The sequence below is a fragment of the Capricornis sumatraensis genome, chromosome 8 (assembly GCF_032405125.1).
Source record: "Capricornis sumatraensis isolate serow.1 chromosome 8, serow.2, whole genome shotgun sequence".
Classification (NCBI taxonomy): domain Eukaryota; kingdom Metazoa; phylum Chordata; class Mammalia; order Artiodactyla; family Bovidae; genus Capricornis; species Capricornis sumatraensis.
The window spans coordinates 99,558,686-99,584,788 of NC_091076.1; the positions used below are offsets into that span (position 1 = coordinate 99,558,686).

Consider the following 26,103-nt stretch of genomic DNA (forward strand, 5'->3'; position numbering starts at 1 on the left):
TACTCAGAGGGAAGAAGGCCAAGGGACAGCAGAACAGAGACTGTGATGTGTCCACCAGATCAAGGGCCAAGGACTGTTGGCAACACTAGAAGCTGGAAGAGACAGGGAGGGGTCTCCCCTGGCACTGTTGCAGGGAGCGCAGCCCTGCCCACACCTTGATTTTGAATTTCCGGTCTCTAGAACCGTGAGAGAATAAGCATCTGTTGTTTAAGCTCCTGGGTTGTGGTCATCTGTCTCGGCAGCTGTAGGACACTGACTCATCCTTGAGGATCTGGGGCTCAGAACAGCCCCTAGGTACCTAGACACTTGCCCTGGGATCAGGCATTTGGGGGAAGCTGAGGTCAAAGGGCAGGATCTGGGTTAACAGGAAGAGGGTGGGGTTGGTCCACCAGAAAGACAGGGGTTGTAAGTACGGAGGTAACAGCCTCACTTAGAGTTGGGTCCAGTATGAAAGGTCCCTCACGCCAGGGCTGGCAGTGGGGGGCACTGACCCCAGGAGAAAATCTGACCTGGACCCCCAGCTAAGGGCCACACACCCCTGACCAGGGCTGAAGACAGACGCGCCATTGATCCGTCAGAGGCTGGTCTTTATTCCCTGGAATGGAAACACCCTGCAGTCCCAAAATGATGACGACTGGCAAAGCCCCTCCTTTAAAAATCCAAAAACAAAATGAAAAACCATTAGGTGTCTGGCTCCATAAATTTCCATCATAAGAAACAACTTTGAATGGTACCCAAGCCTGGTGTCGGTTGTCCACGGTGGGCTACGGCCCCCACACTTCACCCAACACACCAGCCAAACACAGTGACTTCAGATGCCCAGAAAACAGTACGAAACGAGACACAAAGGCATTTTACGACACGGGAGTTTGCTTCCTATGGACATTTCTTTTTTAAAAAAAATATAATAACTTAGTTGGCATGTTACAGCATCTCCGATCAATCCGTCAGGGAGTCCTTGGCTGGAACCTCGTGAGGCCGCAACGCAGCGTGTGGCTACTCAGCCTGAGCACCAGGCACTCACCACAGTGTGAGTGTCCACTGCTGCAGCCACGGTCACCTGGCGCTTACTCCGTGCCCATCTCGCAGGGGTTCAGCCCCCTCTCCTCAGCGTCCCTGTACATCCTTTGGAAATCCTTGAAGCGTGGGGCGCAGCCAAGCCAGGCCTCCCCAAAGTGCATGTGGCCGGTGAAGAGAAATTCGCCGTGCCCGGGCCGGACGCCGCACTCCAGTAGCGTGGAGACGCGCCCCCGCCAGCCTCCGCCCTCGCCCTCAGGGGCCGGCCGGAACACCCTGCTCTTCTGCCGGTAGAGCCGGCTCACGTTCAGGTGGATGGCCGACTCCTGCCTCTCCGGCTCGTGGGTGACTTTCTGGATGGAGCCTCGGACGACTGCAGAGGAAGGAGAGGGGGGTCAGCAGGGTGCTCACCAAGCCAAGAGCACACCCCACACCCCGCAGCCAAACTGGGAACTGATCCTGAATGCTGCCTTCCAGAAATTCTCATTAAAAAGTGCAATCCACACACAAGAGTCTGCCTAGGGGCTGCTCTGCCACTCCACTGTCAGGGGGCAAAGATGCTCTTCTCTCAAGGTCCAGTCACAGAAGTGGGGGGAAACAGAAGGTACAAACCTCACTGTGCACCAGCTTTTCAAGTTGGAACAAGAAAAATGACTGCAGTTAATACCGAAGTTCTGCGGTGGTTCTGCATCAAGATCGGACAGAAAGGGTGAAGCTTGGAGAAGAGAAAGGTGACAGGAAGAAGGACAGAGCAGGCACAAGCTTGGGGACCCCTAGCCTGGCCCCAGATCCCGTCTGTGCGGGGCCAGAAAGAAGGGGGATTGCACTTCCACTCCCCAACTGCCCTGGGAGCCTAGGGGGCTGAGTCAGGTCCTGCTGGGCCGGTTCCAGCAAACTCATACTGAGTGTTGCTACCCTTAACCCAAGAACGTTTGTGCCAATGTCACAAACAGGCAGAGGCTGAGTCCCTGACCTCAGCCCTAGCCCCGCCAGTGCCTCTAACTCCCACTTCGGTGCCTGCAAGGGACCTGGGTATGGGCGGGGGCGCCAGGACTCGGGCTCAAGCACAAAGCAGGAAAATGCTCAATATCCCCTCAAATAGGAACTCCCACCTTAAAGAGGAATTCCCAACTCTCGTCCAGTCCTGCACACAGGTCCCTTCCCTTGGGCTGGGGTGGGGTGGGGGTCACTCTAAATGAGTGGAAAGGAAGGCATTTTCCCATGACCTGCAATTGGTGATGGGGGCTGGGGCAAGCCCAGTCTTAAGCAGAGTCTCTTCCCCCCGGGGAGTTTATTTCTCCCACATGTTGGGACCCTCCAGCATACTCACCAAAGTCGCTGGTGCAGACAGCCAAGAGAACCTCTGTGTGGCTGCAAGGGCGGCACGGGGCTGCAGGGAGAGGAGAGAGCCAGGGGTCAGATGGGGCCTGTGGAAGCTCGAGGAACACAGACCCTCCTGCCCTCAGCACGCAGGCCATGTGACATCCTATAAATCCTCTGCTGTCAGCAGCAACTGTCTAGGCCCGGGGGCCTCTGCCATCAAGGTGCCAAGAGAGAGCCAGCAGGCGAGACCATGACCTCCACCTCGTGGGTGGGGAGACGTCTCTAGGAGCTCCAGGCTCACCTAGGCCGCCTGCGATGGCATGAAAATGAAGGGCAAGTGGAGTTTTATGCTGGACTGAACTCAGCTCATGTCTGCAGTCACACTTGGTAAGCAATCACTGGGCTCTAAGTCGCTTTTCGGTGCCGAAACCAACCTGAGCTCATCTGAAGCTGCATTCCTGACACCAGCCTGGCCAAGAGCCTTGCGTGGCCTCGGTGGTCAGGCCTGGAAATGCCAGGGCCTCCCACTCACATTGCCTGTCCCCACGGTCCCATCTGCCACCCCCATTCCACAGGAGGTCAAAGCACTGTCTAGAAGCACCACGAGGCTGTGGCCCTGCTAAACACATTGGTGGGAGTGAGAGACATGTCCACTTGCTTCAGTGGTGGGGTCCTTGTCTAACTGATGGGACCAGGTGACCACCTCCAAACCCCTCCAGACACCTTTCACAGCAAGCCCAGTTCACAGGATCCCCTCTGAGATCCCGAGATATTGGAGGGGGCTGATTCCTCCAGACAAACCAGTCCCTCTCAGTGGGCCTCTGCCCCAGGTCAGTCCTCACTCTGCCCTCCACCTGCCCTCCCCAGAAAGGCTGGGGACGGGGGAAAGAGAAACCTCGAGACTCGGGGGACCCCTGGGGACCACGGTGCTCCTAACTCAAGAGTGGATGTGGGGAGACACGAGTTTATCATTTGGCTCTGATTTTGCACTTTTCTTCACCTGTTTCTAGGGGCCCAAACTCCCTAACAACAGAAACATTAGGTATGAACGCTCACCAGGACAAGCTTCCCTCGGCCCGTTCATATTCTAAAGGCCCCACAGGGTCTCCAGCCTTGACGCTCACTGGGCCTGGACAAAGCTACAGCTATCTGCCTGCCTGGCTGTGAACTGGGCTGAGCCGTCACCTGCCCAGGGGCTGTAGTGACTCGGGGCCCTGGAGGAGACAGGGAGACGCGGAGGAGAACAGGAGGGGCCTCCAGGACCCAGAGTGTGTGTGGGGGCAGCCAGAGATGATCCTGGAGTCTCCAGCATCCTGGGACCCCCTGAGGATGGACATGACGTGTCCAGAGCACTGGCCTTCCTGTCCTGCCCCTGGTGGGGGTGGGTGCACGCATCCCAGTCCAGTCTGGCGAGTACATGACTCACAGGCGCTTCTGCCAAGTTATCAGGAAAAAGGAGAAGCCGCAGAACAAGAACAGCCTGTCGGACGCATCAGAAGCATCTGAGAGGACGGAGCGCCTCCCGCCCCAGCTCCAAATCCCGTGTCTTCTGCCCACCTGTGGCTCTTGGTCATGAGTGTGGACCCCCAGCCTTGAGGCCTCCCCTGAAAGAGAGGGTGGTCCCCTGGGGGTCCCCCACCTCTAGCCTGCTGGGAGCCTCCTGCCCACAGTGGGCCTGACAGAGGTCACTATGGTGAGGAAAGTGGGTTGCACGGCCTCACGTGCACTGGGGGGACTTGTATCTTATGAGACATGGCAGTGGGGAGACTTCCCATCCTGGCGGTGCCCCCAAGGGGCAGAGGCCCCCATCTGGGACCCCGGGGCCAGGCCTTGCAAACTCCTAGGGCAGGGGGATGAGAGGTGAGGTCCGCACAAGCTCTCCAGAAGCTGAGACGGGCCCAGGCCACTCACCCTGGTCGGACTGCAGGCCTAGGTATGTGTAATTGCCAAGCCCTGGAGCCTTACCTTCTGTGGGTCATAGGCCCCAGGACCTTGGCTGACTGCTGGGGAAAAAGGTGGCACAAGCTTGTCCCGGGCCCTGACTCAAGCCCAGTCCCATGGAGGATGTCCAAGGACCCGGTGGCCCCAGGGGCAGGTGGGCAGCAGCCTGCAGACCCTCCTGCCGAAGCCTCAGTGAGCTGGCGCCACCCTGACAGCTGGAGCTAACAAATCCCGCACCCCCTGCGACTCTCTATGACCCTGAGCTTTAAGAAGTGTAGGCACCTTCGTGGAGAATCCAGGCTGCAGATGCTAACGGCAGCAGTCTGGAAACAATTATTAATCGGAGTCAGGCTTGTAAAGGCAGAGTGGAATGCGCTGGTTCCTGACACATCGAATCTCGTTTCCTTGCGGGGAAGGTGGGGAGGGGGTGACCCAGTGGCCGGGTGGAATTCTGGCCTGTGGTTCTCGGAAAAGGGGAGGGACAGGGGAGTGTGGACATGGAGCAGATTACTCTGGAATGTGTAAAAAATGAACTGCATGAAGTGGGGAAAAAAAACAGGGTCGAGGAGACCAGCCTGGGGGCGGCAGGGACGCAGGTGAGAATGGCAGGTACAGGGGGGAAGGGCAGCACCCTACTGTCAGGCTCCGGGCAGCCCGACGCCCAAGGAGATGTTTGCAGATGGTGGGATGCTGGTTCAGCAGGTGGGACGGCCCAGGTGAGGATGACTGGGATGGAGATCTTATGTGAGACACCCTCTGGGGTCTCCAGCACAGCCTCACCAGGTGGGGAAACGCAGCATTTTAACAGGGAGGAAAGTGCAGGTGGCAAAGTGGCCAGTGTTCCCTAAGCCGAGAGCCTCCTCTGATTGGCACGACAACCCCGCGCTCACCCCAACTCCAGGCTGCAAGCTAACATCGTCCCACAGGACCCTGAGGGGCCTAACTCAAGCTGGCCACCCCCTGTAGAGGCCCCACAAGTACAAGGAACTCCCCCCCTCACCAGCCGTCTCCTCCACACCTGCTCTCCTCCCTTCCTTTTCCTGGTGGGCAAGGAGTCGCACCTTCCACCCCAAGAGCCCGGAGCTGGATAAGATGAAAGGTAATCTTAATAATGACTTGGGGAGCTGGAGAAGCCCTGGTGCAAGAAACTAAATTTTCAGGGAAAAAATTAAGTTCTGTTTCCAGGAAATAACCAAGTTTCTTCTCATTTCTGCACGCTGTTGTTTATCTCCCACGGCCCCTCCTATATTCTAAGGTGCCTGAAGAGGGGGAATCTCAGCAGGGACCCCCCCAAAGGGGTCATTTGCCTCTGACTCATCAACAGAGCGGTTTCAAAGGGGACGGGGAGGTGAAGCCCATCAGAAACTGTGGGACCCAGGCCGCCTCACCCCACCTGGCACCCACAAGCAGTGATGGGTGCCACTCCTGAGCCTTCACGGTTGGCACAAGGGTGAGTCCTCCCGCGCCTCCCCACCCTCCAGCTGTGGATCTGAAACACTACTGCCGTCCCCCTTCACCTGCACACAGGGGGCCAGCTCCAGGTGGGCATCACACACAGCCCTCCCCTGCTTCTCTGCTCCCTAAGCATTAAAAGAACAGGCTGGAATCAAGGGTCCCAGAAGAACCCCAAAGATGGGGTCTACCTCTGTCCCTTAGAACCAGACCGAGTAACACCCCTGCCCTCCCTTGCTGGCCACCCCAATGGGTCCCCCAGGCCACTGGGCCACGAGGGTGCTGCCAGTGCCTGTTTACCCGAGTATACTGGGACCCTGCAGAAGATGGTCAGCCGGGGCCACAGTGAGACCTCAGCACACGGTCCAGGCGTGGCCTGGAGCTTCTTCCACTAGTGAGTTGCATCTGGCTGCTTGCCTGCCTTTTATATCCTGCCAGACTTTTCCAGCACCAGAGGAGGGAGTGCTGGGTTCCTCAGGTGCCTGGCGAGGCCCTTGTGGGAGGGGAAGGGGAGGCGGCAGGTTCCCCTGCTCCGGCCATGTGGCAGCCCAATCCTGAGTCCCCCAGGGCTGAAGGACCCCTGCCGCCCGCCTGCCGCCCGCCTGCCCCCGTCTCCGCCTGCCTCTCTGTTCTGGCCTCCTCTTTGGCTGTCGGCACATCTCAGTTCATACGAGGCAGCCGATTGTGCAACATGATGAACACGAGGCTGACACGCTCACCGTCAACATGCCCGGCAGAACCACCCAGAGCTGCGGCCGGCGAGGCTCATGCACACCTCCCATCCTCCGGGATCCCGGCCCACAGGGCCTCTGCTCTCCTGCCAGCACCAACTGGAACTCGTGACTCATCGGCGAGGGGGAAGGCTTGTCCACCTCCCCAGCAGGTTGCTTCCTGGGCTGCTCGGCCCCAGGATGTGCGCTCACCTCCACGGCCCACGCCACCAGGGATCTGGCTTCACCGGGGTCTCCCAGATGGAGCCAGGGCCAGACAGGAGGGCACTGCCCTCTGAGAGCGCGCCCGGTCCCGGGGGAGGTCACTGCTGCCAGATGGCTGGGACCAGCATTCCACATTACGTACCCATTCCTCTGGCATTAAAAGCTTAGGGACGCATCCCTGGGGAGAAGGGACGGACCAGCCTTCCCGGATCCCTGCTACCCTCGCCTCCTTCAGGACAGAGAGGTGCTGGGCCCACAGCTGCCAGACCCTGGGAGCGTCTTGAGTCCCCAGCTCCAGTTCTGACAGTCACTGCATCTATACTGCCCCAGGCCAGCGCCCCAGCCACTGGGCAGATAGACGGACACTCACGCCCCATCACCCCCAGGGTCCCTGGGATCGCTGCAGGCCCCAGATTTAACGTGACACTCCAGGGCCAGGCAAGCATATGGCTGGGGGTAACAAGAGCACCCCAGCAGCCCAGTGTCCAGCCGCAGCCATGCAACCAGTGTGGGGCCCTAGCTAGTGACCAGATGACCCACCTCAACACATGGGGCCTCCTCTCTGGGACCCCACGGGGCTCTCCCAAATCCACTTACTGCCCTAGCCTGGAGACATGGACCTGGGGTCTGGGGGAAGGGGAGAGAAAGTCTCGGGTCCCCAGGGCTGAGTCACAGGCTGAGTCACCCCAGGTTGCAACCACACTGTGCATTTTCCACCAGAGACTCCAGTCTGTGCTGACCAGATCACCCAGGTGGCATCACAGAAAAACCTCTACACCATGGCCTCTGAGAATCTGGTGGGAGCCGCACAGCAAAGTAGAACAAAGTTCCAGCCGGAGAGAACAAGTGACCAGTAGCCCATTGGTCTCAACCCTTCAACATTTTAATCAGTAAAAGGACTGCTAGCGAGTTCCTAATATCTGCCCCCTCGGCCAACCATCGCCATGGTCAGACACATCAAATTTGGTGACTGGGTTTTTCCAGATTTTGTTTTTATGGCGAGTTTATCTCCAGTGGCTCCCCGCTCCATACGCATACACACCAGAGAGAGCCCCGGTGATCACTTGCTGGTGATCAAGATAAAGGCTGTTGTGGTTAAAGTTTTATTCAAGTCCTGGGGTTTTATAGCCACTTTCAGCATTCCTGACAGGGTCCTACCCAGTCAGGCCCTGGGGGGAGGGGTCCTACCTGGGCAGTCATACGCTAAAACTCTATAACAGACCAGTTTAGGTCGAGAGAGAGTTAAGGTTTTAGAAAATCATCGGAGTCAAGAACAACAGGACAATATTCTGTAGATTCACACTCAGGAGAAAAGTCTACATTTCAAATCCTAGGAGGTCTGAGTTTTCCCAGTGGAAGATTTTATTCACTAAAATGTGGAGATTATACTATTCTTGGGGCTGATCCACCCCTCACCCCAGGTGCTTCAACCTCAGCACTGCTGACGCGTGGGGCCAGGCCATCCTCCATGGTGGAGGGATCATGCCAACACTTGGGGCCAGCTCATTCTCCGTGTTGGGGCTGCCCCATGCACTATGGGGTGTGAGCAGCACCCCTGCCTCACCTCCATCACTTGATGCCAAAGCCACCCCCAAGGGCCCATCATCTCAGCCGGTCATTGAAGAACAGCTGCCTAGAACCTGCCCCCAAGCTTATCCGAGCTCCCACCTTCCCCTTGGGAGGCATCTTGCTACCAACTAGTTTTGGAACTGAGGAAGATGGTGCAAATGGTGCACCGAAGTGCTGCCAGCCCCCACCCCACACACTCGGACCCTGCAAAGCCATCTGTGCCTCGGGGCTACAGCCCCCCGGGCCTGGTTGTCCCTGATGAAATGATGAGGACCCTGAGTTTACCCTGTGTGGGAGCTCTTGGAGCCACACACTCCTTTCTGCCCACAGAACTTCCAGAGACCAACACTGCTCTCCCCACAGGGTTCAGCAGAGCTGTCTGCTGGTCTCAAAGAGAAGGAAGGAAAATCTGAAGCCAACACACCAGCCCTCAGCCACCCAGAGACTCCCTTGGGGACCTCGCCCAGAGTCCCCGGATCATCACAGCCACTCAGTCGCCCCGCCTGGCATGGCGCTGGTGCCCTCGCTCCACAGGGGCGAGTCCTCACTGACACCCACACATAAATCGGCTCGGGAACCCGGGACTGGCTCATGATTCAGGACACCTCAGCTCGGGAACAGGAATCAGCCTCAACTCCCACCCAGAACTCAAATGTTTCAGGGTCTGCAGCCGACACCCAGAGCACCTCACCGACTCGTGTGTCAGGAGAAACTCTGGAGGAGTTTGGACGGTAAAAGCACCCACTTCAAATTGCAGTCACAGCTGGTCCAGGGAAGAAGAGTGTACTAGGGGCCAGGACCGTGTCACGGCTCTGTTCTGACCCACGGCCAGTCATCCTGAGTCCAAACTGCCCACAGCATGCCAGGGGCAGCCTCAGCCACCCTCAGGCAGACCCGCCAGGTCTGAAGCCCAGACTCGGGTAGCGCGTTCTTGCCTGGAGATTCTTCCCCATGGGAGGAGGTCAGGGCAGGAGACGATGGATGAGGGGCAGGCCCAGCAAACAGGAGAGGACCCCCCCCGAGGCCACCCCCGAACCCTGCGTGCCACACTCACCCGACAGGGCGTGCAGGTCCGGCCCCGCGCGTCTGCTGGTCAGCTCGTACTGGAAGCCCGTGGTCCTCCTGCTGATGTCTTGCTGTGGCGTCGCCTCCACGAACAGGCCCCCCTGCTCAAAGCCTAAGCACGGCGCCTGGCCGGGCCCGAGGTCCCCGTCCCGCACCAGCAGTTTCAGTTCTCCAGTCTTTTCCAAATAAATATTGGCCCCCGAGGAGCCCCTGAGGGGCTTGATGCACAGAGTCAGGTTCCGGGAGGGCGAGAAGGTGTTGGGGCGCAGGTTCACGATGAGCGCCCCGGTTGGGTACATCCACTCGACGGTGCCCGCCGAACAGCGCAGGTAAACTTGCTCCACCTCCTTCCTGTGGGCCTCGTGCGTCAGCCCGCTGTGGACGGGGAGAGACGCGTCAGTCGGGAGATGCACCTGAGCACCGCGGTAAAGAATCCGCCTACAATGCAGGAGCCGCAGTAGACATGGGTTTGATTCCCGGGTCAGAAAGATCCCCTGGAGGAGGGCACAGCAACCCACTTCAGTATTCTTGCCTGGAGAATCCCATGGACAGAGGAGCCTGGCAGGCTACAGTCCATAGGGTTGCAAAGAGTTAGACAATGACTGAAGCAACTTGGCAGGGCACGGCAGCACCCCTCGCCCACAGACAGGTGGGCGCTGTGGCCACCATGCAGCTGAGGGCCCATCTCCAGGGAGGGGGTGCAGCCACCCGGTCCCACCCGTCTGGCTCTGAGCACTCTGGTGCATGTGGGAGCTCCTGGCTCCTGGGCCCTCTCAACACCCCAACACTCCACTGGCCTTGAGCCCAAGTCCTTGGCGTTTCTCCCTGAGCTGGGATGGTGACAGGTGCAGTGGAGGTGGGAAACATGGAAGGGACGGATCTTCCAAAAAATAAACAGGGAAACACCAGCAAGATGTTGGCACCAACCCAGGTTCCAGATGACCAAATGAGGGTCAGGAAGCTCATTTGATGGGAGATTCCCATTGAGTGGAGTGGAGACCAGGGAGCAGATTCAAGTGACAGGAAGCAGGCTGGAATGCCATGCACAGACAATAAAGAATGCACTCCAGGGAGCAGCTTTTAAACCAAAGGGAACGTTAGCAATTTGGTTGGGGGGGCGGTTGTTGGTAAGTTTTGTCTTTAGGGTCCCCATTAGACACAATGTTCCTATTGTCTTGAAGGCAATGATGTGACCGCTTTGTCATTCATTTGTAAACCTGAAGACCCTGCATTGCCAATCGTTTTTGTTTTTTTTTTTCCAAAACAAACTCAAATTTCATCAAAGCAAGATACACAAGTCAAGGAAAGGTCCTCCATGGGGAGACACAGGAGGGAACTGTGGAAAAAGACCACAGAAGATCTGTGGGATGCCTGTCTTCCCGAGGGGGACTGCTGAGGAGTTCAGTGGGTTTCAGTCCTAATAAATGCCAAACAGGAAAAAATGAAGTGTGCTCTGCTCTCGGGGTGGCAGGTCTTGAGTAAGTTGTAACACTATGTTTTCGAGAAATTGAAACCATCAAAAACGTTCAAGTTTCCCCTACTCAAAACTTGTAATGTAAATGTCAGCTTGTGGTGACGGTTACGTCATGACCACCGAGCAGCCCTGGAACTCAACCCGGTGACTTCAACTAAGTGTTTTATTACATGAAATTTGGTTCTGATCAGATCTCAGACAGGTTCACCCACATTCTTGGGATTTTTACGTGAAATAAACAATGCTATATTCAGAGCCCTGGCCTGAGTGAGTTACCAGAAACCTTTTCTGCAGAGGAGAAAACACATAACATATGGTTTGCATTTACTGTTGGTGACTCATGCTCGGGGCCCCGAAAAGCCTTGCTTTTCATACGACGGCCAGCTGCAGGCTGGGGCTGCACAGTCACCCTGCAGACCACATCAGAAGGAGGTGTCAAGGAGGTGAACTCCCTCCTAACCCCACTCCCCACCCCCAAGGCCTTGGGTCATAGGCAGCCTGGCCTCAGACGCCTACCGGGGCCGCACACGCAGAACAGACTTACAAATTACAGCCACATAAAACTCACACAAGCTCATCTGACACACAGGAGGGGATGGGTGTAATTACAGTGCTGGGTGACAAAATTAGACTAAATGGTGTGTGGTTGCCACAGATGACTATAATCAGCCCAGCTCTTATGCAGCCAAACAAACTTTATCATAGTGTCCCTCCTCTCCTGGCTCCAGCCTCAAGGGGCAGCTGGACACTTGCCCCATGCCCAGGCACCAATCCTCAACTCTCTCTCCCACAAAAACCATCCCGTTAAAGGTTTTACTTCCTTCTCAATGGGAAGAGGGGACCCTAGGGGCCGAGGGAGTGGAGAACCCACGGCAGAGGCTGTGGGTACCTCTCACTAAGTTGCCTTAACCTCAACAGTGGAGGGGGGAACAGGGGTGGGCTTACTCTCCGCCCACGTCGTGGCAGGGGTGAAGGCGGCCCTCATGGGGACTGATGGCCAGCCCACGCTGCCCAGGGGGAGGTGGACCCAAGGCCCCGGGGGCTGCCACCACCAGCCTGTGCACATGACCACATGCATCCATTTACTAACAAGTCACTCGCCACCTAAAAGAGGACTAGCAACAAAGAGACAGTGGACAAACAAGAAATCACTTGGCGCCCATCACTTTACCCTCTAGCAGGTCCACCCCATCCCCAGAATCTGCACAGGCTCCGCTCTGCCTCTTCTCTCTTTTTTAAAAATTATTTATTTTTATTTATTTATTTGGCTGTGCCAGGTCCTACTTGCGGCACATGGGGTCTGCTATCTTCGTTGTGGCACACAGGACCTTTAGCTGCATCATGTGAACTCTTAGTTATGGCATGTGGGATCTAGTTCCCTGACCAGGGATCAAACCCGGGCCCCCTACATTCTGAGCACAGAGTCTTAGCCACTGAACCACCAGGGAAGTCACCACCTCTGCTTCTTCTCTCTTGTTCTACTAAAACATCAGGACCAACAAGACTCCCACTAGGCACCCAACACAGGAGTGTCCACGGTCACATTACAGCAAGAGCTCCATTCAGACAGACATCTGCTCAGTTCAGCCTGGGGCCAGCTGAAGTAGAAGATTCACGGTCTACCTAGTACCTATCGGAAAATCTAGTCACCACTGAAACACTGAAAAAAACTTCTGTTAATGCAAAAGTGCTGGAGATGCAAACACACAACACATGGGTAATGGTCACTGGTGATGGTATTTTACGATTTTCATATGACATGCAAGTGACATCCTAACCAAGCAAAAATGAAATAACTATGTCCTGATGTGACGAAGCTCAAGGATGCAGGGAAAAAATATATGGTTCTATTCAGCCTTAGGAAACTGAGAAAACTGATTTGATCTTGGATTATTTTAACTGAATTAATGCATTAAAAAGTGGGGGGGGAGTTGGCAAGTGTCACTCCTCAGGAGGACACACACCTGTGGAGCACCTTTATGGGAAAGATGGCAAATTCCAAGTTGCTGCAGGGACTATCTGACGGGGTCAGTGTGGTGGCAGCAGAGCCCGCACCACTCATACCCACAGCCTGGTCCAAACCGTGAGTCACTAGAAGGAAGTGATGGTCTCTGGTTGACTAAAGTCAGGAAGAGCTTCAGATCAAGGGCGAAACCAAAAGGCTCTGCTTCCTGGAGTTACCTTTCATTTCCCCACCTCGCAGGAGAGACAGCCCAGGTGTGACATACCAGCAGTGCCCAGCCCGTCGCAGTGGGAAAGTTCATGGTCCACCTTTATGACCAGGGCCTAATAAAGATAGGACGCATCCTGCCCTGGCCGAGGGAGAGGGATTTCAAACCCTTCTACTTAATTGTTTGGATACACCCAGAAACACATCCAGCCTGTCAAATAAATGTGAGTGGCCAGTGTCATAAACAAGCAACTCCCTTCCTATCAGGGGATCAGAAACCGCCCGGCGCATTGGGGCTTGCACCACCCTGTGCCGTCTTTAGAACAGCTCATAAAAAGTCATAAACGCTATAGAATCAGCAGGCAAACTGGTGCACCAGGGTAAGAATCTGTCAGCTGATCTGTGAGAGAGAAAGAAAAAAAAAAAAGGTAACTGGAGGGGCAGCGATTACAACGCTGGAGGCGGGTGGGGGCGGTCCTTATGCTCCTGAAATGTGACTTGGACCTATCTCTGCTCCAGATCCTGCCCATAACTTCTACAGCCACGGCAGCCACCCTTGACAAGTTTCTACCTTTAGGTTGAGTGGAGGACACTGGAGGGTGTCCAAGACCAGGGGTTCATTAGCAATGATGGAGGGAGAGGGGGTACAGGCGAGTGGCTCTGCTTCTGCAGGTAGATAAGAGGATGCACGGGAAGAAGAGGGATTCCTCTACCCCCTACAAACACCTGCATGGTCCCCAGCTCCCTCGGGTCTCCAGAGGAGACATCCTCTGCACACTGGTCCTCCAAGAATGTGAAAAGGGTGTCAGCTCCTCCTCTGGAAATTCAAACTCACAGGGGTGGGACTGGGTTTCTGTTTTTGATCTGCTGAAGCAGGACACCCCAAGGCCTCATTTTAGGGATGCACTGATTCATCCAGCAGAGGCTGCAAAGCAGGGAGTTTAATTACCAGCGAGGGGGGAAAGGGCAGCCCCAGAAGAGTGTGTCAGAGTCAGAGGCTCCCAGCCAGCTCTGTGCTGGCGCCAGCATTCTCCAGGCCAACCCTCCCCCAGAGCTCGGATCTGCCGCGCAGGGCCCAGTCTCAGCTCCACCAACCCCTGCTGGCGGGAGACCTTCTGCAGCCCGGAGGGCGGGTGACACCAGCCCAACCTCAGGACACCGGGACCTTCACTCTGGGATGGGTGGGAAGTAGAGAGAAAGGAGCAACGTGATTGCTAATTTCCACAGAGAACTGGGGGCTTCCCGGGTGGCTCAGCAGTAAAGAATCTGCCTGCAATGCAGGAGACGTGGGTTTGATCCCTGGATGGGGAAGATCCCCTGGAGAAGGAAACAGCAACCCACTCCAGTATTCTTGCCGGGAAAATCCCACGGAGGAGCACGCACACTGGGTCTGGACGTATCCAAGATGACCAGCAGCTGCCCTGCTGACGCACAACCCAGCACCCTGGCACAACCCTGCCCTTCTCGGAAAAACCGTCTTCACTCAACATAACCCCATGACACCCCCACAGCATGAGGTGTCTGCCAGCGGGAGTCTTCCCACCAGAAGGCAGGGTTTTAGGGGCCCTGCACGGTGGGACGCCGGGACACCCAGACCCCAAGGGAGTCCCGGCCCACTGTGTTTTCGGAGAAGACAACGCTAGCATCTCCGTTCCTCTGCAAACTCTTGAACCCGCAACTCCCGAAGCACATGCCGTCTTCTCCGACAGCGAGGTGCCGGGCTCTGGCCGGCGCCCTGGTAGACGGGTTCTCGTCCTGAGTAGCTGCGCTCTCACCAACCACCCCCACTCCCCGCCCACGCTAGTGACTTGCCTGTCACACTGCAGTTAAAAAAAAAAAAAGTCCTCGGCTGCCTGCCTTGGCGGAGGGCGTGAAGGGGGGTCGCCGAGCCCAGCGCGCGCTGCCAAGGGCGGCCTGACCTTCACCGGGCGGGGCGGGGGGCTCGACCAGGCCCAGAACTCGCCCGGCGCAAGGTGCCCGCCCGCGCGTCTCCGCCCGCACCAAAGTGGTCAGCGCGCGGTCAGCGCCAGGGCCCCCTCTCCGACCACCGGAGCCGCCGCTCCCTCCTACCGACCCGTCAGTCGCTTCCCGCTCGGCCCTGAGCGCAGGCCCGGCTCCTCCCGGCCCGGGGCGCGCAACTCCTCGCAGAGGGCAGAGCCCGGGAAGGGACAGAGGGCTGACCCCCGATCGCCTCTAGTGAAGGGTCGCGGGGTCCGGGCTGCGGCTCTCTGGGAACCGAGTGGCGACCCGCGCGATCCTGCGCCGGGAGAACGGGCTGCCGGACCGAACTGACCCCACCGCGCTGCAGGCGAGCCTTCCCTTGGGCGTCCTCTGGGCCGGGGGACCGGGACGCCGCGGGCTCTTTTGTTCTAGAACCGGGGGCGGGGGAGGGCGGGGACCGCACTCGGCCTGGAGAGCGGGCCCCCGGGCCCGCGAGCCCCCGCGCGCTCGGCCCGCGCGGGAGGGGAATGGACGCGAGGGCCGGGCTCGCGCCGCGCGGACTCACCTCCCCTTCCAGCTGCACAGGTCGCTCGAGTACTGCGCGCCCGCGCCGCCCAGTAGCACCGCCAGCAGCAGCAGCAGCGGCGGCGGTCCAGGGCCCGGGGCGGGGGGCCTCGGCCACAGCTGCCCCGCGCGCCCCCCAGCCGCCCGCGTCGCGCCCCGCATGCTCTGGCTCCGGCTCGGCCGCCTGTCCCGCGTCCGCGCAACCGAGCAGACCCTCGACCCGGCGCGGCCGGGCGGCCGGGCTCCGAGTCCGGGCGGTCAGGTCGCGCGCCCCCCGTGCCTCCAGGGCGGCCGCCCGCCCATCCCTGCCGGAGTCGGGGCCGCCGGAGCCGCTGGAGCCGCTGGACCCGTGCGCTCAGATCCGCGCCCGCCGCCGCCGCCAGAGCCTCTGAAGTCTGCAAGTCCGCGGTCCCGGTCCCGGCTCAGCTGGGGGGCGGTGCCCGTCCCGCGGCTCCGCCCCCGCCCCGGGTCCGCCCCCGCGCGCCGGAACTCCGCCCCTTGCGCCCGCGCCCCGCGCCCAGTACGCCCGGCTGGACGCGGCGGATACCCGAGTCTGCGGCGTGGCAGGGGCGCGGAGCGCCGGGGGCGTGTGGCTCAAGGGTGGGACAGGCTAGGACGCCGCGGAGAGGAGAGGGCTGCGCGAGGGACGGGGAGGAGGGCCCGGGAGGGAAGAGCCAGGTTGGAAAGTGGAATTTCGAGCGGGAGGGGGAAGGGCAGCAGCGCGTCCCGGGCTTGTAAGGTGCGGGGGCGGGGTAGAAACCCGAGACCCGGTGTCTGTGCAGACCCTGGCCGAGCGCCTGGCCGGCAGGTCCCTCCCGCGGGCAGACTGAGTCCGGAATGGCCTCTGGGGTGTAGCAGGGGCGCCTGGCCATGTCACTGCTGTGTGACCAGCCTGAGGCCGTCAGGGATGTTCCTGGCACCCACCCTCCACGGGATCTGAGTGTGCCTTGCTGAAGTTCAGACTGTCCCGTCCCGCGGCCCACGGGGGAGCGGAGGCCCGGCTGTGGCCGGTGATGTGGCTGACTCACGGTTGAGTGTGCGGTGGACCCTGGGACACCGATTTCACAGAAAGGCTCTGGATTTGCCGGCCGAGGTCACCGCTCCTGTGCATCCCTCCCCCTGGTCCCCCCACCCGCCATCCCTGCTCAAAAATTAGTCTCCTGCCCGATTCACCAGCTTCGCACTTGATTTTCGAGGTGGGGACCCTTTTGTGTACTGTAGGATTTTAGCAGCATTCCGAGTAGCAGTCCCCACACCGCCAGGCTTGGCAACAAGACCTGTCTGCAGATACTGCCGAATGCTCCCTGGGTGCACGGTTTCCTTCTGAGCTCCCTGTTTGCGCAGCACCCAGCCTCGTGAGCACAGCATGAGGAGAGCCGCTGCCTTCCCCAGCTGGTCACTGGGGCCAGCAAGTGCCTGACATCCAAACAGGAGGACATAGGCAACTCAGGACCCTGGCCTCTGGAAGGATGATAAGGATCTATCAGGTGGAGGGAGGGAGCCCTGGCAAGCCAGCCAGCCACCCGCCACCCCAGGAATCAGAAGCAGGTTTTTCTGCTTCCTCAGACTCGGGTGTTGATTTGAGTTCCAGATTCTGAAACTCCATCAAATAGTAGAGAAATCTGACCGGGTTTTAGCATTTCTTTTCTGGCCAATATACATTTTGGGAGGAATTGCAAATGACCCGTGGGGGAGGCGCGTTACTTCCTATTATTTTTGCGTTGCACCCTTTCATTTGGTTAGAGTTTGGAAGTCTAAATCGGTAGTAGAGATGGAATTATCACCCTCTGGAGAAGCTGGAGGCTGCAGGGTCCAAAATAGATGAGTCTGGGAGACAGCCTCTGGAGTGCTGGGGCAAGGCTGGGTGCGTGGTTCACCCTTGAAGGGGGTTACAGTTGAATCTGCTTAAGGCAGCCCTGAAATAGCAGGTCAACCCACCCAGCCTAAGCCTGGAGCAAGGACCTTGCCTGGTTATAAATGGTGATGTCATCCCAAGACCCAAAGTCAGCTTTGAGGCTGGAGGACTCTACACACATCCATTCTGGGCTTAAGCGCCTGCAGCACCCCTCAGCACATCCCCTTGGAGTGTGTGCCCCTCCCCCCCGACTTGCTGCAGGTACCAGGGTGCAGAACTGCTCTGAGAAGTGAGTGAGCCAAGTGAAACTGCCACCCAGGTGGCAGGGGAGAGGGGTCTGCTGCTTGCAAGTCTGGAAACTGCAACCACTTCTGTGCACCCCGAGCATGTCTGCGCAGCAGCACCTCTCACCCAGGGCACTGTGGGTGGTAAGGAAAGGCTATACAAGCAGTCTGGCCCAGCTCATCGACCTCTGAAGGGCCCTGGGGCTGGTCAGGGTCCAGGTCTTCATACAAAGAAAGGTGTGGGTCGGTTTGAGGGCCCCTTCATGTTACAAATGCAGATACTGAGTGCTGTGAGCCTGAGTGATCTGCTCAGGGTTTCAGAATTCCATAGTGACCGCTGGACCAAAGAGGAGAGCCGTTTTGAGGGGGCAAAGTGGAGCTGATTCCTGTCCCAAGCTCAGGACTGTGACCTGGAAAGCTGCCAAACCACCTCTGCTTAGGTCCACTTCCCTAAAACAAGCTCTGCACAATGGTGCTTGCCGGACCAGTGGAGCAGTGACCAGGAGCCAACTCTGCAGCCTTCAGTTAATAATATATCCACATTGGCTCAGCGATTATAGCACCGGTGCACATTAATGCAAGATGTCAGTAAGAGGAATTGGGCAGGGCAGGGAGTATATCGGAACTCTCTGTAGTATCTGCTTAGCTTTCTATAAGCCTAAGAAATTTAAGACAATTGATTAAAGACAAAAGTTCTAGCAGTGTTCTTGAGAGAATCTGATAGGCTCTTGGGATCGTCCAACCTAAGTCTCTGTGACAGGCCCTCACTTCTGGGGACACAGGTACCTCTGGATTTCTGGAGGGTCCCTGAAGCAGGAATTTCCTGATTTCCCTCATGTCAAGCGCCAGCCTTGGGGTGGGGCCACAGCAGCAGAGCTAGTTCCTCACTCGCCTCCGGGCCTCCTGGGCACCTCTTTGTCCTGCAAGGTGGGGCTGACGACCCCTCCTGGCCGCGCAGAGCCACCTCCTGGTGCTCACGGTGTCAGCTCTTGGGGGGCATGTGATGCTGGGGGTCGGGGCAGCACAATGCAGTGGTTCATGGCTGGTTGAGGCTGCCCAGCAAAGACCACCTGTCCCGCTTCATCACCCCCCGCCCCACCAAGTGCAAAACGGAAACCCTGCAGGAGTCCAGTCAGAGAAACTTGGGGTGTGTTAGTCCACGGATGGCTGGGGTCAGAGAGCACTTCCCAGTGAGACTTTCTCCCAGTTAAACCCAGGAAGGTGGTGTCCCCACCCCCACCCATAGTGAGAAAGAAGATGGGTGTCGTGGCGTCTGAGAAAAGCTGGGTGCTGCATTCACGGTCCTCCCAACACCAGCATGCCCACTGGAAGGCAGAATGGAGCACCAGACCCACTGTGGTCAGACAGCAAAGCTGCCCATCCGCACACCCGGGTGACAGCCCCACCGTCTTGCCTGAGTTCCTTCCACGGCCCCATGAGGCCAGGGGAATAGGGCTCAGCAATGACAGAGACCACACAGCTCAGCGTGCCCTTGAGGTGCACACCTCTGCTGCGCCTCGCCTCTGCCTCGTGTGGAGGGGCAGTGATGCAGGGCACTTAACCACAGAACCGCCTGTCCCATCTACCGGTCCATGGCCCAAACTCAGGTCAGTATCAACCTTTACTCCTGATCTGTCCGTTCACTTAAAGAGATGTTTCCCAGGCGCCTGCCTGGCACGTCTCTGGGGTGAGTTCCAGGGCCGCAGCCCCGGAACTGGGCCAGGCTGAGAGGCAGCAGCGATGGCCTCCAGTGAGACCATGACGACGGTTATGGCCAGACAGCTGCAGCTCTGGAGTGTCCACCTGACTTGCAAGCGCTCATGTGCTCCAGCCTCTCCAGTTGTTCCTTTTAAGTGCAGCAGGGACCCACCACCTGGGGAAGGAAGCTCGCTGGAGTGGGATCTGTGGGGCCAGACATGCTTTACCAGCCTCTGAATGTCAGGGTGCAGCAGGCCCTGTGGGTGGTGGATGGACCGCAAACATGGGCTCCGATGTGGCCGCCCTCCATGGGTCACACAGGGGTGGAGTCAGGGTCTGTTTCTGAGTCTCGTTACCTGCAAAGTAGGTGGAATCTTGATTCTCAGGGGGATATAGAGTGTGTGACATCATCGCACAAAGCCTTATATAAGGTGGGCGCGATAAACCTCAGGTCTACACAGATGCTGATGCGGGGGTCAAGGTGCCACCCAACTCTCAGCAGGGCTCAGGACCTCATGGGGGAACCCTCTCCCCAAGCCCTGCCCTACCACTTTCATTGCATCGTGAGTTCTTTGAGCCAGTAACGCTTGGTCCCTGTAAATGCTTTCATTTTCTGCCCCGTCTTGAGGTTTTCAAATGTGTATTGATGGTCATTCTATCATGCATAATGTCCAATCACTTGAGTCTGCTCATTGAAGAATTAACTTCCTCCCCTAGAAACTGAACACTTCCAGAAAAACTTTGAAGGTTTTCCCAAACGTGTCCAGGGAATTCATTCTTTGGCATTCGAAAAACACATGTTGTTGACGTTGCTAAGTCATGTCCGATTGTTTGCAACACCATGGACTGTAGCACGCCAGGCTTCCCTGCCCTTCACTATCTCCTGGAGTTTGCTCAGACTCATGTCCATTGAGTCGGCGATGCCATCCAGCCGTTTCATTCTCTGTTGCCCCCTTCTCCTCCTGCCCTCAATCTTTTCAAGCATCAGGGTCTTTACCAGTGAGTCAGCTCTTTGCATCAGTTGGCCAAAGGACTGGAGCTTCAGCTTCAGCATCAGTCCTTCCAGTGAATATTCAGGGTTGCTTTCCTTTAGGGCTGACTGATTTGGTTCACATGAAAACATCCAGACCCCCATCTGCCAAGGGAGGTTTACACGTGGACCCAGCCCTGTCCCTCCTCAGCCCCTGGATCACCGTCATTTCTGCCACACTGCTTTCCCCTCCAGGTCATTTTTGCTGACCTTCTCACCGGGACATAATTATTGTAATCGTGGTGAAATGATGGATCACGAGCAAACGCTTGTAATTTAACATTTAGCAACTGTAGCCAGCAGTGTGTAATTACAACGTGAAACAGCCAGGAGAGTGCTGGCTGGCTCCAACCCAAACACCTTCACCCAGTCACCTCTTTAACCTAGTTTACTGGTATGTTTGCTGTCTATGTGGTTGAGAAAAGTGGGAGGGAGAAAGTGAGGGGATCCTGCCAGTCAGCCAGGTGTGTGCGTGGGTCAGCAGCGAAGGTGGTATGATTATTCCTGCGCCCTCGTTGCTGTTGTTTGCAGCAGCCACCTTGGTTCAGCCTGGGCTTGGCAGCATCTCACTCTGCCTGGCCGTCAACAGACCGCACGGTGGTGATCTCTGGTGACTCCATGGCCATCACACCAGCAGGAACGTCTCTGTTCTCTGAGTGCCTTGAGGCAGCACCCCACAGGGGAGAAGGACCCCCACCCTGGCATCACATATTCAGGGAGTACATGCTGCCGGTGGTTTCACAACCCTCCTCCTCACCCAGCTCAAACATCACTTCTCCTGGGAAGCTGGCTGAACTCCATCTCAATGACTCTGTCCCAGGCAGTTACAGGCCAGGCCTGGTAGTGCCCCCCAGCAGGTACACGTTTCTACAATCCAGCGGCTGCACCCGATTGGTCATCAAGGCCCCTAAGCTGGGCTGGGATCATCTCCGAGGCCTGGCGACCCCAGGGTGACAACATTGAGAGGGTGGTGTCCCGGTTGCTGAGGGTGGCGTGCCAGGGAGCCAGGCCCAGAGATCCTGCTTCTGTGCATGGATGGTGGCCTCACTGTTTACATCCTCACCTGCGCCAGGCTCACCACTCCGCTGGAGCTCTCAGGTGTTCCCAGGAGACGCTCCTGTATCCTCCGGTCGCTGCTCGTGTGTCTCCTGGTAGGTGTGTCACGTGGGTTGCTTCCCACTCAGCCACCCAGCTGAACTGCTTCTGAGGAAGGACTCAGAACCACACTGCCTCCTTGAGGAGCAGAAGTTTCTGATACAGCAGTTACCGGTGTACATCCCAGGTGGGCATTTTCAAGTGTCTGAAGCTGCCCAAGTCAGGCGCCATGCGCCCAGCACCACACGCCCTTTGATTCACCCCGTGTCAGCTTGGGCGCATCTTTGTGTGTCTCGTGTGTGCACGTTTGTTCATTTTCCACTGGGCCATTTGTGAGTGGCAGAGGTTGTGAGTTTCGCCTTTAAATTCTGGAAGAAGAGTCGCTTGCTCCCTGGATGGTGCCGACACCACTGTGGTTCCGATAGCAGGTGAGGAGCTCACAGGGAGATGAGATCCCTCTGAGGAGAGGTCCGAGTCCCCGTTTTCTCATTTGTCCCCAAAACATCCAGTATGAGTGACAGAGTCTGTCTCTGCCAGCAGACTCTTCCCTGTGCTGGGATGCACTAGCCTGGGGCAGGTGGCCCTGGGGTGTGGCCAGGCCAGCCGCCCCATTCACATGTGAATTCCCAGCCACGCCTGCTGACAGCTGGACATGGGCTGGCGGTGGCCCGTCTTCCGTCTGTGGGCCCAGGAATCCAGGCATGTGGCATAGAGACAGTGACCAGGGGCACTCCGGCCTTCAAGTAAACCAGGTGTGGCATCCCCTTCCTGCCAAAGAAAGGAGAAACAGAGAAGGCAGGTCCTGCAGAAGTTCCGTGTGCACTCAGCGCCCCGCCCCCCGCAACGGGCTCTCCCCTCCCAGGTCCCACGGGTGCCAGCGCACTTGGGGACCCTTTTGTGGTCTCAGCCGGGAGCCCCAGCAACAGGCTCCTGAGTCAGTTCTGGGTCACCTGCACCCCTGTGACTCAGCCCGGGCAAGCAGGCGGGGGCGGCTGTAAAACACGCTTGTCTGGAGCCTGGGGGGCGGGGCCTCATCCCTTAGCTTCTCTCTCACTTGCCCCGCCCTGGGGAGAGGCCATGGCGGGCTGGGCGACTCCGGGCTGGCCCCGCTGGAGGGGCTGAGGGCAAGCCTGCGGGCCCTGCCGTGGTGTGGGGGTGGGGGTCGCCCCAGTTACTGGAGAAGGCCAGAGGTCGTCACTGCAGCCGTGGGCCATCATCTACTTGCCCAGAGGGCTCCATCTGGATGGACAGTCCCACTCAGAACCAAGAGAAGCAAGGAAGCTAGTCTGGGAGGACAAGTGAGGGTCACTTGCAGAGTTAGTGGTCCGTGCCATGCAGATGTTCTGGGACATCCCGTGTGCCAGGGGGGCCTCACCTTGCCTGGGCCCCAGAACCGCGCAAAGGTTGGGTGTGGAGTGTGGGTCCTGGGGCCTTGGGGGGCTCCGGAGGGTGATCACATGGGCTGGGCAGACCAGGAGACAGGCAGACAGTGTTAGGAGGATGATGCAGGAAGGGGTGGGGGAGGGGAGGGACAAGTGCTGGGACCTGGGACAGAAGGAATGTGGGGGCAGGGCCGGTGGCGTGAGGAGTGTCAGGTCGGGTCACGGGTGTGCTCCCCCAAAAACGACCTAGATGAGCTCACCAGCCAGTGAGCTGTTTTCATTACAGACTTGTTCTTCTGGCCTCTGAAGTCATAGTGGGATGTGTCCAGTCCTTAGAGAAGGCAGAGGAAACCTATTCAAGAAAACACAGGACAGGAGCTGGGAGGTGGGCAGAGGTGATAGTTTGTCCCAAGTTAAAGAGAAGATGTGGGTGGGGCACTCAGCACCCAGCCCCGAAGGTGGCCCTCCTCCCAGAGCAGCACCCCCGCCCCCAGTGATGTCAGCCTCTCCCCCTACTTCTGAAGAGGTCAACCCCACACTGCCTGGGTGACCAGTGTCGGCCTCCCCTGAGGGTACCGAAGGTGGATAAGAGGTGTGACCCACGAGGAGGAGGGCTACGCTCCCAGAGAGGGGCTTGAGTCTTCTGATTTATGGGAGCAGCAGCCCTGGGCACGTGTGACGGGACAGAGGAGGGTATGGGATGCAGCGGGGGGAAGATCAAGGTGTCGGACACAGGCCCCACTGAGTGGAGACTGCAGTGGAGGTCATGGTGCCGGGGCAGGAAGGGCTCTAGTGGGCTGTTTGGCTGTGAATGAATTGGAAATGCAGGACTTGCCTGTTGCCTGCAGGAGGGGCTCAGAGGCTGGGGGAGATGGCCCTTCATTTGAGACCTGCTCACCCACGTGGGAGGGTCCAGAGACACAGCTCTTCCCACAGCGGTGAGAAGTAAACCTGAGAGGGGAGCCCTGGCACCCTTGAAGGGCTCCAATCACTTCTCTGTGGGTCAGACCTTATAGTGGGAGCCATGGCCACTCAGTCTGGAAAACTGAGTGCCTTGGGAGTGACTGGCTCCTGGGGTGTATGGCCCCGGGGCAAGAGGGATATGGTCCCCATGATGGACAGCAAGGAAGCAGGCCACCTGGCACAGACTGTGGCCTTGGTCTTCCTGGGAGTGAGACGGATAGGAAGCCTGTTGGAACCTTACTTCATCTGTGTAAGTAGAGAAGTTCTAGGTCAAGCAAACAAAAGTCTAACCCGATTCATAAAAGCAGACTCATGGCTTTCCATCACTTCCCAGACAAGAGCCAGTTTACAGACTTCAGAAGCCCCCAAATGAAGGGGAGGCCAGGTCCCCTTAAGGAAGAAGCCCGGTAGAGTGCCAGCAATTCATATTATTACTCTTTCTCCTCATATTCTCTGAGGGATTTGTGACCTTTCACCAGGGTAACTGTGCCTTTAGAAAATGTAACTCTTTTGGGAACGACTGCATGCTGCTGACTCTGGACTGACCCTGATTCCAAGACCTGAAACATCACAGTCAGAGTAGGGCTGGTGGAGGTCACGTGGTCAGTGGAGTCTTCACTCAGGTCCACCTCACAGTGAGTCCAGTAGGTCCTGGAAACCATCCTGTGTTTATTTCCCCAGTTCCAGGCCTGACTGGAATAGGCATTCTCAGCAACCAGCAGAATCCCATGTTCCTTCCCCAACTTGTGGAGTAAGGGCTTTTCTGGTGGGAAAGGCCAGGTGAAGCCACTATAATAGCCTCCGCCTAGTAAACCAAAAACATCTGCTTTATTGACTACGCTAAAGCCTTTGACTGTGTGGTTCACAACAAACTGTGGAAAATTCTTAAAGAAATGGGAATACCACACTACCTTACCTGCCTCCTGCAAATCCTGTATGTAGGCCAAGAATCAACAGAACCGGACATGGAACAACATGTTCCAAATTGGGAAAGGAGTACGTCAAGGCTGTATATTGTCACCCTGCTTATTTAACTTATATGCAGAGTGTATCATGCGAAATGCTGGGCTGAATGAAGCACAAGCTGGAATCAAGATTGCTGGGAGAAATATCAATAACCTCAGATATGCAGATGACACCACCCTTATGGCAGAAAGCAAAGAGGAACTAAAGAGCCTCTTGATGAAGGTGAAAGAGGAGAGTGAAAAAGCTGGCTTAAAACTCAACGTTCAAAAAACGAAGATCATGGCATCCAGTCCCCACTTCATGGCAAATAGATGGGGAAACAATGGAAACAGTGATAGACTTTATTTTCCTGGGCTCCAAAATCACTGCAAATGGTGACTGCAGCCACGAAATTAAAAGACATATGCTCCTTGGAAGAAAAGCTATGACAAACCTAGACAGCATATTAAAAAACAGAGACATCACTTTGCCAACTAAGGTCCATATAATCAAAGCTGTGGTTCTTCTAGTAGTCATGTATGGATGTGAGAGTTGGACCATTCAGAAGGCTGAACACCATGGAATTGATGTTTTTGAATTGTGATATTGGAGAAAACTCTTGAAAGTCCCTTGGACTGCAAGGAGATCAAACCAGTCAATCCTAAAGGAAATCAACCCTGAACTAGAAGGACTGATGCTGAAGTTCCAATACTTTGGCTACCTGATGCAAAGAGCCAACTCATTAGAAAAGGCCTTGATGCTGGGAAAGATTGAAGGCAGAAGGAGAAGGGGACGGCAGAGGATGAGAGGGTTGGATGGCATCAATGGACATGAGTTTGAGCAAACTCTGGGTGATGGTGATAGACAGGGAAGCCTGGTGTGTTGCAGTCCATGGGGTTGCAAAAAGTCAGACATGACTTAGTGACTGAACAACAATTTGGTGGAAGACAGTGGGTCTTGAAAAGTGACAGTGGAGTGTCATAAACTTAACCAGGTGGTGACTGCAATTGCAGCTGCTGTTACAGCTACGGTTCCACTGATTGAGCAAATTAACGCATCCCTCGGTACCTGGTATGCAGCCAGCGATCTGGAAAATGCCTTTTTCTCCATCCCATTCCATAACGCCCACCAGAATCAGTTTGCCTTCAGCTGGCAAGGCCCGTGACACACCTTCCCTGTCCTAGTTCAGGGGTACACCCCTTCTTTAGGCCTACATCGCAGTTCAGTTCTCAGGGAATATGAGCCATTCCCTTCCACCAGATAGCACATTGGCCCCCTGCCTCGATGACATCATGCTGATTGGAAGTAGTGAGCAGTAAGGAGCAATTAGACTTACTGGTCAGACACTCGCATGTCAGAGAGGGGGAGTTAGATTGGACTAAATTTCCGGGCCTTCTCCC

At 57.0% G+C, this 26,103-nt stretch overlaps 1 protein-coding gene across 1 annotated transcript; it reads right to left on the bottom strand.

The window, feature by feature from the left end:
• Nucleotides 1-715: 715 nt before the first annotated feature.
• METRNL (meteorin like, glial cell differentiation regulator) lies at nt 716-15,613 on the bottom strand. Its single transcript, XM_068978660.1, has 4 exons — nt 15,453-15,613; nt 9,292-9,677; nt 2,348-2,407; nt 716-1,390 (listed from the first exon to the last, which is right to left on the bottom strand). Exons 1-4 carry the CDS (start codon nt 15,611-15,613, stop codon nt 1,068-1,070), a joined length of 930 nt encoding a protein of 309 aa, XP_068834761.1. The 3' UTR covers nt 716-1,067.
• Nucleotides 15,614-26,103: the final 10,490 nt, after the last annotated feature.